The sequence below is a fragment of the Phoxinus phoxinus genome, assembly GCF_949152265.1.
Source record: "Phoxinus phoxinus genome assembly, chromosome: 11".
Classification (NCBI taxonomy): Eukaryota; Metazoa; Chordata; class Actinopteri; order Cypriniformes; family Leuciscidae; genus Phoxinus; species Phoxinus phoxinus.
Window position 1 is genome coordinate 10,589,849 of NC_136886.1, and position 13,299 is coordinate 10,603,147.

Consider the following 13,299-nt stretch of genomic DNA (forward strand, 5'->3'; position numbering starts at 1 on the left):
CAGGCAAGGAATGTTTCTAAATGAATTCCGGTCCCTTTTAGGACATCATCTCCTGGCCATGAGTTTTTCATTGTTCTAAAAGTCTGTTTGAAACCTGAACACTTTGCCTCATAAACATGATGACGCATAATTTTGGAGGGAGAAATTAGAATCACACACAATAAATCACTCATTAAAAATTAACAAATCGTGTGCAAAATTCAACAACATGGCAATGTCAAAATGGATAGCATGTATAAAAACTTTTTGTGACATTTTGTTCAGAATTCTCTGAAAATACAATAAAATCTTTATTTTTGATTGATTCAACTTTCCATTAACCTTGTGATGTGTGTCAAAGCAGCATCTGCTGTTCAGATATGAAAAATCAGCTCTATACCATTAGTTGTTGGTCACATGTATGTTATTGTGAAACGGGTATAGTTCACCAAAAAATTATCATTCTGTCCTAGACTTGCTACCATGTCGTACTTTTCAACGGTGGTGGTGTGGTTTCTGTGTTCAAACTGATTATACTGGTAATGCCGCCAGTTGGATGCTAGGTGGTGCTGTGCAGTAATGTTCTACAGAAGAAAGAAATGAATAGTCCTACATCATGTTTAAAATGACATGAGGGTGAGTAAACCTTTTTGAGGAAGCTACCCATATGAGTATATGTCTGTTACTATACTTACTATACCTCAGGTTTACCGTTTTCAATAACGAGGCTTTAGAAGGCTTAACGTAAATTATCATTGACTGCAATCTCTGGAAAAGGATGGGGAAGAAATGACTACTATTATAAACTGTTGTATAGAGTAAGAAACATATTCGTTGTGAGACAGGATGAGACGACAGTCAAAATGAAATTTTTATTTATGTATATTTGGTATTTGTAGTGTAGCAGCTATTGTAGAGTGGCATGCATGTAGGGGATGCTGTTGTTTTTTTCTCCCAGCATTCACTTTATAGAGCTCAGGAATGTCTGTAATTCCTCAGTCTTTTATGTTAAGCCAAACATTAAATAGCCTTTTTTATTGTTTGAAAATGTCAGGAATGAGGTCTATTTTAACTGGGTTCACATACTAAAAAAAATCAAACGCTGCTACATCATATTCTGCAAGTATTGCATTCAATTGAATGATGGCATTGCTCCATAGCAATGCTCTCTTGACCCCAGGTTGCAATGATCAATGTGTGTAGATGAAGGAAGGGAGAGACTGCAGGAGACAATAGGGCAGTTTAAACTCAAATATGGTTCAGTCAGGAATCAGGATACTTATAAATGCTATAATTATCATTTCATAAACCACATAATGATGATGGTATCCTTTTAATTAATGCAAACAACACCGAGAGAAACAGAGACAGATTGACCGAAAGGGAAAGAGTTGAATGTAACGGAGAGAACAACTACAACTGTAATTCACATAAAATCATAAATCGAAAAAAGGGATTTTAATTTTGATTCATGTGCATATGTTTATTAATATTATTTACAACAATCAGTAATGTGTACCCATTCTGTATATGTGTGTAGTTTACCATATACTGTATATGCTGCTGTTTATGTTTTTATTGCCATAAGGAATTAAACAACTGTTGTAAAAGCCTCTTTAAAGGGACCACATCATAGAATTTAGTTAATGGCACAATAAAAAAAGATCATGTTACTGGACAAGTTCACTCAGCTGAAAATAAAGGACGCAAAATGTCTTGCATGTGTGTATGTGGGCGGTTTGATTGTTTAGATGAGTGTTTAGTCTGTTCGTCTGTGTATTTGCGTGTGTTCCGGATAGGCATGCGTTTTGTGATGCATTAAGGTTTTTGAGATGCAGATCTGGGTATTTTGAAAGTGGTTTAAAATATACATGTAGTGTTTTTTTTAGATTTAAAAATAAGTCTAATAGCCTACTGAAAGTCATCATGACGATGAAGAAAATAAAGTTAACAGAATTCCTGTTTCCCCCAGACAGAAAGAGACACCGTAAAAATAAACTGTTGTTCTGACTTAGATCTTTGAAGGTTTAATAATGTCCATGTGTGTGTGTTATGTGCATCTCTTGTTTGTTCTCAAGTTTTTTACTCTGTTTTCAGGCAGGCCATTTTCCTGAGCAGTCACTGTTGAGTGCAAACCAGCGTGACTCCAAATGTGAACCACGATTTCCTCTTTATAAATCAAAAACAGACCCGTCTGCTGAAATGCATTTTTAAAAAATGGCATCTTTGAAGCCACAAGTAGCGACACTAAGCACACGCAACAAACATTCATGTTTTGACCACATCCGTTGAGAATGATCCCACATAAATCTGTCATGGATCTGAATCATACAATAGCTTATTATTTTGAGCAATAGCAGTCTGTAACCCTAATAGCATTAGGAATGTTCTAATAAACAAATGTTCTCTTTTGAAGAAATTATTCTTCATTGCCCATTATAAGGCTGCTTTAAAAACGTGCACAAGCTCATCTTCCTCTGAGTGTCTGCTCTTTATTTGTGTGGTGGTGATGGTGCAAGCCCCACCTTGCTTCTCTCAGTTTCTTGTCTTTGAGCCTCTGCCAGATGTTCATGGTGTCTGGGCATTCATTTCACCTGAAGGAGGAACATTATGTTACTGCTGCTGAAGCTGAAAACAGGGCAGATTGCTTACTGAATAATCAGTTGTGGGTATAGATGACCTTTCCCCCCCACATTTTTCTCTTTTTGTGTGTGTCATTATGTGTAGGATTTGAAAATGGGGTGTTTGCTGCAATGGACTGTGTTGCTTGCTGTGTTGCTGTCTCTCCCATCGCGCTCTACAGCTCAAGGTAAAGATTTATGTTCTCTTTCAGGAAGTGTCATTCAAATGAATGTGTATAGCGGACCACAATTCATTTATCTGTATCATGTACAGTTCTCATGTAGCATGCAGTGATATCAGTTTGCAGAATTTTCCCTTTTGCAATGAAAATTAAGACATTTGAAAACAAATTTGAGGCATGTAAGAAAGTCACAAAATCATAAAGCTAAAGTTAATCTAAAGTTAAATCATAAATATTATTTTATTATTATATTAGTAAATAGATACAAAATACTGATATACAGTAAAAGTATGTTTGAATAAAAAACAAAGTAGCATTCAAAGTAACAATATATTATTAGTAGTATAATAAATTGTATAATATTAGTAGCTGGGCAACGATTAATCGCATCTAAAATAAAAGTTTGTGTTTACATAATATATATGTGTGTACTGTGTATAATTATTTTGTACATATACACACACATGCATGTATATATTTTAAAAAAATGTATATATAAAATATTTATATATAATATAATATAAATTATGTATAAATATATATACAGTATATACATGCAAATATTTCTTAAATATATACATGCATATGTGTGTATTTATGTATACAAAATAATTATACACTGACAGTACACATATTTTATGTAAACACAAACTTTTATTTTGGATGCGATTAATTGCAATTAATCAATACCACCCAGCACTAATTATTAGTTAGGTGTTTTCAAATAATACATCTTATTTATTATCTTTTATGCATTAATATACATAGATCGACATACAAAGTTACCTGCACGAAGAAAGACCCAAAAATATTGCCTGATATATAATATTAATCAATATAGATAAATAAAAAAACATCACTAAAATCTGTCAATAACCAATATGGTCTCAGTATTGTGCATCTAATTTTAAATGCTGCACACACATAGTACATTTCTTATCATGCCCTATTCATGTGCAGAGTGTAGTGACTCAAATCAAACACAGCAGGTTAATTAGTTTTGTACCTTAAGGGGCATTCATTCAAGCAGCCGTTGAGTCACACACAGCCATATGACTGATAACTGAGTAGGACTGGAAGTATACTGAACTGTGTAAAGGAGAGACACTGCACCAGTTACTGAATAAATGGGCCCAGATGCTTTGTTTTCTTGAAATGGCTTTGCAGACTGGGTGCTGATGGTCATTTCCTGTCTCACCCTGATCCTTCTCTAATCCTTCACTGAATACATGAATTGAATAGGCCACAGATGTGAATGTTTATGGAAATACTGAAGCTCAAGTTCGCAGTTGTATTTGTCACATACACAATGGTACACAGTGAAATGTTTTGTCTAACCCCAATGACTGTTCATCTTAGATATAATAGAAAATATACATTAGCCTATAGGTATGTATGTTATATATAGGCCTATATATACAAAATAATTAAGAGTTAAAGTGTTGGCAAAGAAGCAAATGTAGAACAGTATTAGCACTGTATATTTTCTTCTGAACGCATATTTATTTCTGTTAGACTGTGCTTTAGCATTTTTTGGTCACAACAGTCTAATTTTGGCTGCAATGATGAAAACATGTATTTGTTTTAATGAAAGCCCACATATCTAGACTTCTATTATAAATATTTGTCTATCTCTTTTACTGTGAAAAGAGAAATACAGTTGTGTATATTAATGTGTTTTTCTCTCTTGGCAGGCCAGTGCAATGATGTTGTTGCAGCAGACATTGTGTTCCTGGTGGATGGGTCATCCAGTATTGGCAGGGCCAATTTTGTGTTGGTCAAGAGTTTCATGGCAGGGATTGTCCAACCATTTGCCAAAGCAGTAGGACCCAATGGCATACGTTTTGGAGTCGTACAGTACAGCGATACTGCCAGGTCTGTGAAACTGTGTTTCCTTGTGTACTTAAGTCATGTTTACCAGAGACATTATAAAGGTTTTTGTAAAGCATTTTTATTGTATTTAATTTGTACTTATTCATTTGATTTATTTTATAGATTTATTTGAAATGCTTTCTAGAAGTGTAATCTTAACAAAAGGTTTAGAAGGTGGTCTTTCACCATTCAAGTAGATAGGAGAAGTACTAAATTTCCTACATAGAAAATGGCTGCTTGGGGGTGTTACATTTTATTTACATCCTTACCTCTTATTGTATGCAAATAGTACATACTGTGTGTTATGGTAATACAAGTGTATTCATTTTTATGATTCTAACAAATTGAACAAGGTAAGTTCATATTATTTAATTTGCCAAACTTGTCCAAGTTGAATAAATTCTGAATCTAAATGAATCTGAACCATCTTGCTAGAGTAGTATGTAGAATCTTGATGTTTGTATGTTGTAAATAGGTGTTTGAAGTAAATATTGTGATGATTCCTTAATTTCATTTTGGTGAATCTTGTGCACCCTACTCATAATTTTTTTGCAGATGCAACTACTTTGCAGGAAAAAATATATAAATCATGTAATATAATATGATACAATGGATCTGGATTCTCTCTTTCATTCAAACAGTAGTTAGCACTTTGCAGTTAAGTGCACCAAGTTAATTGAGTTAATTGAGCATGTTATTGTAAACAGTGTTGTGATGGCTGCATATTTTATATTTGTTAGATGCATTAAAGGTTTATGTATGTGTTTGTAAGATTGTTGGGAGTTTTGTTGATTATACTTGTGTGTTTTATGACAATCAGGGTGGAGTTTACATTTACAGCATACCTGAATGGAACTGAGCTCATAAATGCCGTTGAGAATATTAACTATAAAGGTGGGAATACGCGCACTGGGGCTGGTCTCAAATACATCGCAGACAACTTCTTTAACCCTGCCTCTATCAGAGATGTACCCAAGGTGAGCTGGCTATTATGATACATTGTTTGACTTGCCACATCTGTAGTATTTTGACATGGACCATAAATGTGTAAATTACTTTGTTTGGCTTTGAATGATGAAACACGGTGTCTCATTTACCATTTGTACACTATGTGCACGTTCCACAATTTGGGGTCACTAAATTGTTTAAAAAAAGAAGAAATACTTTTTTATAATGTTACAGATATTTCTGTATTTCACAATATTACTGTTTTTACTGTATTTTTAAATAAATGCAGCCTTGGTGAGCATAAAAAGGCTAATTTCAAAAACAATAAAATCTTACTGACCCCAAACCTTTGAACAGTATTGAATGTTAATTTTTAAGATTCTATGTAAAATAAATCCCATTATGGTATACTAATGGTATCATGAGAAAAACATATTGGTTGACCACAAATTTATAACTTATAATTATGCATAATAGTTTTATTTTATTGACTCAAATTGTCTTTCATTTTTACAGATCACTATTCTTATTACTGATGGTAAATCTCAGGACAGTGTGCAGGAACCTTCTCAAAAACTACGTAGCCTAGGAGTCAAAATATTTGCAGTGGGTAAGAACTGTGCGAATATATAGTATTTAGCCACCACTGTATATTTTAAGGAAATGTTTTTTTTTTTTTGTAAACTTAAGTGCATCTGGGGGCTGTGGATTCAGTGTGTGCAAAATAAACATACATTTGTTTTGTATTGATATTAGGGTTGTTTCTCTCTCTCTCTCTCTCTCTCTCTCTCTCTCTCTCTCTCTCTCTCTCTCTCTCTCTCTCTCTCTCTCTCTCTCTCTCTCTCTCCGCATTTCTCAGGTATAAAGAGTGCAGATCCAACTGAGCTGAATCTCATTGCCTCTCCACCTCAAAGTGACTTCACCTCTCAGATTGGGAACTTCAAAGCTTTGAGCTCTTTGCTTCCCCTAGTGTCTCGACGCGTGTGTACAACAAGTGGAGGGTCTTACTTAAGTGATGGTAAAAGCCTGATGTGAAGTAGACACACAATGCAATTAAATCCAAGAACATGATTATATTTGGACCGTGGAGTTTTGTTGATTTTTTTATTTAGAACATTGACACTTGTAAAATGCTTTAATTGATCCTACTAATTGAAAGTCATTGATTTGTTTTATTGTTTCCCCATCAGAGGCCTACAGGGGTCCATCAGACTTGCAGATTTCAGGTGAGACCACCAATTCACTGAGATTTCGATGGACATCTGCAGGAGGGCCTGTTAGTGGCTATGTGGTTCAGTACAGGCCCTTATCTGGCTTGGGTCAGCCAATCACAGCAGAGCTCCGACAGGTGAGAAGAAGGTTCATCCTAAATGACTGTTGCTTTTTTTGTGCAAACTATGACACTAACTTTATGCTTATTATGTTTCTAGTTTTTAAGTTTTAATAATTTTGTTATGTGCTTTTGTCTTTTTAAGTGTTTTTATTTTTGTCAAATATTTCGATCTAGCTTTAATGTATTCGAATTTCAGTTTTAGTAATTTTAGTACTTTTAGTTGCCAATGCAACATTTTTTACAACTTTTTTCATCTAATATACATATTTTATTTTATAAATTATATTAATAATATTAATTTTTGTTTTAGTTAACAACACTGGTTTACACAAAGTATAGCATAATGGTCTCCAGTAAACTTCAGCCTTTTTCTTTTGACCTGCAGGAAACAATACCAAGCAATCAGCAGACCTACATTTCACGAGAGCTGCGTTCAGGCACAGACTACCTGATCACCGTTATTGCTCAGTACCCAAACAGCTTGGGAGAGTCAGTGTCTGCCAAGGCCCGAACAAGTGAGAACTGCACTTAACAGAAATATGAATATTTAATTCAGCTTAACTCCGAAAACAACTCTCATTCTCTCTTACCCCAAACTGCCCTCTAGAGCCTCTCCTGGGTGTGACTACACTGCGACTGGTCCAGGCCGGGTTTTTTACTCTGGCTTTGGGCTGGGACGCTCCAGCTGACCTAGTACAGGGCTACAGAATCACTTATGGACCTACAGGTGAGAGAGACACAACTACATGCATACTAATCCACAATTATTTTACTCTTTGAATAGTGAATATTGTAGTGTGAGTCAGTGGAAGAGATTGTGAAGGATAAATATGGAAAGCGATAGAGATGAAAAGGATAACTGGGACAAGCAGCACTGTAATATAAACTAGTTTTATTGCTTGTTTATTGCTATTGTTATTGTCTAAAGAAGGTGCAAGTGGCGCTTGCATGTGCAAAACTTGTCGCCACAGTGTTTCTTTGGTTTTCCAGATTGTTGCGATGTGGTAGCTAAGCTGAAAGTCATATTTCTGATCATTCATAGAAGTAATAGCAGATATATGTATATGATGATTAGATATTCTTGTTTGTTGCACAAAGAGTGCAGATTACACACCAAATGTAATACTTATGGTGAGGAGTTTAAACAAACCCCTATTTCTAATAGAGAGCAATAGTAATAGTCATTATCTCAGTGGCAAGCACCACTAGCTAATGATTTTAGCTAATGACCACTAGCTAATGATAAAAAAAGAAGATGGGGAGGTGGAAGAGTGTGTTTTTGTTTCCCAAAGGAATTTTTATCAATTGCAGGAGTGCCAGTTTGCTTTACCTGGTTGGTATCCAGGTGTGAGCTGGCAGAGAACAGATCTTGTCAGATTAGGTGTGGCCCTATGTTTAATCAGGTTAGTTTTTGAAGCTAGAGGAAGATGTTTCAACCTGCCTGTCTCGGCCCAATGTTGCTTGTAAATGAATAGACTGAAACTGTGATTTAAACTTATACTGTGTCATTAACTGACTCATGTATAGAAGATATGCTGCGTTTGGTTGGCCGGCTGGTATGGGTTGCTATGAGCTGCTACCACTGTACCAAACTTCAAAACTTTTCCATGTTAAGTCCCGCCTAAAGAGGTATTATCAGTCTGGAGAAGTGAAATATGAGAAAAATGCATTTGTGGCTTCTGAAAAGCTATAAAAATGAGGATAACAATGAAAAAATAACTAACTGTGAGGTATGCAGATAAAAAGATGCATTTTTCTTGTGCATTGTGTAATTCATAATTTGTTTTTCCTGATTGATTGGTTAACAGGCCAGAGTGGTGCACAGCTGAAGGAACAATCTGTTGGAGCGGAGTCTACTTCTCTGACTTTGCTTGGTCTTAAGTCAGACACAGAATACGTGATCAACTTGTACCCTCTAATTCCCCGCAACAGTGCCTCACCAGCTACCCTGACTGCCCGTACATGTGAGTCGTTACTGTTCAAAAGTTAGGGGTCCGTTTTTTTTTTAGAATAAATCAATACTATTTTTCAGCAAAGGCGCAATAAATTGATCAATTTAATGAAAGTATTGTGACAGTAAAGACATTTATAATGTTATAAAAGATTTATATTTCAAATAAATGCAGTTCTTATGAACTTACTATTCTTCGAAGAATCCTGAAAAAAGGTTTCCACAAAAATATTTATCTTTTTCATTGTGATCAAATCAGCATACTGTATGCATTAACTGTTTTTACTGTGTTATTGATCAAATAAATGCAACCTAGGCAAGCATAAGAGACTCCAAACATTTGAATGGAAGTGTCCGGTACATGACAGTCTGAGTCAGCCACACAATATGTTGTTTTCTCCTGCATCTCTGAAGTGTACATGCTAATATATAAAGCTCTTTCTGTGTATATGCCTGTGTTTGCAGTGCGTTTAGAGGGAGTGCAGCAGCTCTCCGTTGAGACCATCTCAAGTAACAGTGTTCGAGTCCGCTGGACAGGCGTGACAGGGGCCAGAGGATATAGAGTCGTATGGGGCCCTTTCACAGGTCAACATCCAAATCTCAGCTGATTTTGAGGCTATTTTTAATAAAATGTTTTCTGCAAGGTGATAAAGTAATGCATCATCCAGTGAGGATGTCTATGAGTGTTGTAGATGTGATTTCATAATCCCTTAGAAGCTCATTTACTTTTTTTCAGATTCCTGTTTTCTGCTAAGTCTTTTTGGCTGTTTTTTTTCAGGAAGTGATGTGGAGACTGTAGAGCTGAGAGGTGATAGTGAATCTCACACTCTGGGGGATCTGACACCAGAAACAGAGTACATTGTTACAGTCATCGCTCTGTACAACGGAGAAGCTGAAGGACCTGCAGCCACTGCACGTTTTAAAATAGGTACACAAACACACATGCGGACACATCAACATTTCATGGTACATCGGAGTGGTGGATAACATTTTTGAAAGGGATGCACTGGTTTAGAAATTATTCCTGCAAAAGGTAATTTCTCAGGCAATAATTAATTAATTTGGTACATTTATATAGCGCTTTTCTGGGTACTCAAAGCTCTTTACATGAAAGGGGGGGTAATCTCCTCAACCACCACCAATGTGCAGCATCCACCTGGATAAATTCTAAAATAAACAACTAAATGAAATAAATGCATTTATTGTTCTTCTCTTTTAGATGTCCAGTTAATGTGTAGTATGGCATTAATTTGTACAGTTGTGTACTTAGTAGACATTGTGTACAAATGGTATTGAGTTAAGAATAGCACAGAGGGAAAATTTAAGTCACCATAACAGGATACCAGATGTGTGGCTCTTTTTTCATCTTGCTCACAGTTATCACACGCAGACAGTTGCTTTTAATCTTGCTATTGAGTCACTGTCTGCTAGATCAAAACATAAGAACTGTTTTTTTTTTTCTTATGACTCACAGACTACAGCAATTGAATGCGTGAGGGTGTTTGTATATGCATGTACATGTTATAGCGAGAGGCAAAGAGAAAGAAAGGACTAACTGTCTATAAATATAACAGGACATAAACTTCAGAAAGATGGAAGTCATTGTTTTAATATTTTATGGGTCAGGAGGGGAGATAAAGCTAAACGATGTTTAATGCATTTGGCTTTTAGAGCGCTCCGAGCAACAGGTCCTGAGAGCTACGACAACAGGACCCACCAGCATCAGATTAAGCTGGAACCTCATACAGGCCGCCAGAGGCTACCGACTGGAATGGAAAGCCGGAGAGAGTAAAAAACTCTTTAGTAAAACACACAAACACACACAAAACCCCCCCAGGATTTTACTAAATTTAACAGTATATTTTTCAATACAACACTGTATTCAGACCATTTTCTGTCATTACAAATTACTGTAAAAAAATATCAATATGCATTATGGGATGTGGGATTTTATTGTAATTTACTTTAAATGGATTTTCTCTCAGCCAGTGCAATTGTGTTACACAACACAAATGATTGAACTGTATTACATAGAAAGATACGCCTTGAAATCTTTACTATATATGGCTTTGGGTATTGTAGGGAAATTATATTTTATAAACAGTTAAGGGGTTGTTTGCAATGCAGTTGTATCTGATATGAACAATCTGCATACAAAACATAATTTTACAAATAAGTAATAAAAGTGACTACAGCAACAAACTTTAATATATTTTTTAATATTTTTGTAATCCTGCTGACCACAGGAGGCAGAGTTCAGAAGCAAGATTTCCCTCAAAGCACCACCAACTATGAGCTCAGAAATCTGCAGCCGAGCACCGAGTACGTCATAACTCTATTTACACTCTACGATGGGCGAGAGGAAGCTACGTTCTTTTCAACCAAATCAACAGGTCAGAAAAATCATTTGATGGAAACCAATATGATATTGTTTAAAGTTCACTATTGCAGTTAAACAGACACAGTGGTGAGTGTGAGACCACTTGTGAAAAATCTTTTTCTAATTTTATATAGATTTTTCTTTTCATTAGTGTTCATTTAATATTATCACAATATTTTATAAAATTGACAATTGACCTTTTTTTTTATCTCAAAGCAGCATTCAAGCTGCATGAAACATCCAGCATGGTTTGAAAATGAACCAGATGATCTATAAATAGTACAGACTAGTTAAATATTTATTCTTCGTTTTACATTATAAAGGTTCTTTGTTTAAAATTTCATTTAAAGTTTATAAAACAGTCTGGTGCTTATTTTTCCAGGATGTGACTAAATCATTTGTTTTTGTTTGTGCCTTCCATGTAATATTTCTACTTGTGGGTTGTCTTTAGTAGAGCAGTCAGTAGGTCGTGTCACGAACCTGAGGGTGGTGGAATCACTTGGAAACAATGTACGAATAGGATGGACAGGAGTCTCTGGGGCAACACAGTACAGCATCATCATACTTAATACGGAATGTGAGAATATTATTCCCTTTTTATACAAATACAGTATGTCAGTATAGCATTAAAATGTTGCTTTGTAATACAGTATATCATTCATGAGGTTTCCATTCATTAGATCTGCCACTACACTGCCTGTTTCAATCGATTTACCCATATTTTACAGCAAATACAGAGGTGAACAGAAGAGTTCCTGGGAATCAGACCACTTTTGACCTACGGGACCTCATTGACGGTGTACGCTACGCTGTCAGTTTGACGGCACTAGTCGGAACCAATGAAGGGGAACCAGTAACAGTGTACATTAAAACAGGTTTTAGCATGCATACTTTTTTCTGATGTACCATTGAGGTTGTTTTTATTCTGAGGACTCTAAAAAGAGTGTGACATTTGTCAGTGTACATATATCAGGTTCATAAATCTGGGCTATGAAAAATGTAGATAGTAGGTACTACAGTAGATACTACTGAAGACACTGTGGATGCATTATTAATGTGCAATCATTTGGTCTGAAAATAACCAGTGGTAACTATATTTTCAAGAACCACCACTGAGGGTGACCAACTTGCGGGTAGTTGGCAGCAACAGTCGACGAGTCAGGATTGCATGGAGTGGTGTTTCTGGGGCGACAGGCTACCGGGTTACCTGGAGTCAAAGCAATAGTAGGATCTGTTTTTGCAAACACTAAGGTTTCCATTTTTAATTGATATATCATTTATGTTAGATTTAATGAGTCAGCTGCTCTCTCTCTCTGTCTCAGCTGCAGAGGAATTCCGTGTGTTAGGTGACGATATCACTACCTACACTATAGATGGGCTGCAGCCAGATGATTCTGTTGTTGTGGGTGTTGCTCCAGTGATTGATGGGCGGACTGGAGAAGTGGTCTCTGTGTCTACTAGAACCAGTGGTTCTACTGGAATAGTCACAGGGCTACGAGTCGTTGAAGCAACATCCACAAGGATACTAATAACCTGGACTCCTGTGAATAGAGCAACAGGCTATAAAATCACCTGGCGGCGTAGTGATGGTACGGACAGCATTACATTTATTGCCCTAAATTGATGCTAAGATGGAAGTGGAGCTATTTTCTTTTGCTTTTTATATTGTAGGAGTGGAAAACTCTCAGAATGTGCGCGCTGATGTGGCTTCCTATGCCATTGATAGACTCCAGGAAGCTGCAGCCTACCAAGTATTAGTCTCAGCCCTTTTTAACTCACGAGAAGGACCTTCTGCCACTGTGACTGCAAGGACAGGTACAACTCCACAGATGTTAATTTAATAAGACACAACCATAAGCAAGCATTCTAGACATGTTCACATGATTGTACATGTATTTTTGTTTTCAGAAATATTCAATTAACCATACACATTAAATTTTAAAATGCTTTTAGTAACATAAAATTAAAATGGGCAATAAGCAATAAGAAAGGTTTAATATCAGTCTAATTTTAACTGTGTCTATTCTATTTTT

General features: G+C 35.9%; 1 protein-coding gene across 2 annotated transcripts in view; it reads left to right on the forward strand.

Moving 5' to 3' along the window:
* The window catches only part of col7a1 (collagen, type VII, alpha 1), a 62,338-nt gene that overhangs the window by 5,551 nt on the left and 43,488 nt on the right, over positions 1–13,299 (forward strand). For both annotated transcript variants that reach the window (XR_013799622.1, XM_079629487.1), the window contains exons 2-19: positions 2,707–2,788; positions 4,477–4,657; positions 5,475–5,631; positions 6,119–6,212; positions 6,462–6,620; positions 6,793–6,950; positions 7,321–7,450; positions 7,543–7,662; positions 8,744–8,899; positions 9,352–9,471; positions 9,665–9,814; positions 10,558–10,674; positions 11,133–11,279; positions 11,718–11,843; positions 11,995–12,141; positions 12,371–12,490; positions 12,589–12,855; positions 12,938–13,081. Coding sequence is in view for 1 of the 2 variants with exons in the window: in XM_079629487.1 (XP_079485613.1) it covers positions 2,716–2,788; positions 4,477–4,657; positions 5,475–5,631; positions 6,119–6,212; positions 6,462–6,620; positions 6,793–6,950; positions 7,321–7,450; positions 7,543–7,662; positions 8,744–8,899; positions 9,352–9,471; positions 9,665–9,814; positions 10,558–10,674; positions 11,133–11,279; positions 11,718–11,843; positions 11,995–12,141; positions 12,371–12,490; positions 12,589–12,855; positions 12,938–13,081 (2,566 nt within the window). In the remaining variant the exon portion in view is untranslated. The remainder of the gene's footprint in view (positions 1–2,706; positions 2,789–4,476; positions 4,658–5,474; positions 5,632–6,118; positions 6,213–6,461; positions 6,621–6,792; positions 6,951–7,320; positions 7,451–7,542; positions 7,663–8,743; positions 8,900–9,351; positions 9,472–9,664; positions 9,815–10,557; positions 10,675–11,132; positions 11,280–11,717; positions 11,844–11,994; positions 12,142–12,370; positions 12,491–12,588; positions 12,856–12,937; positions 13,082–13,299) is intronic.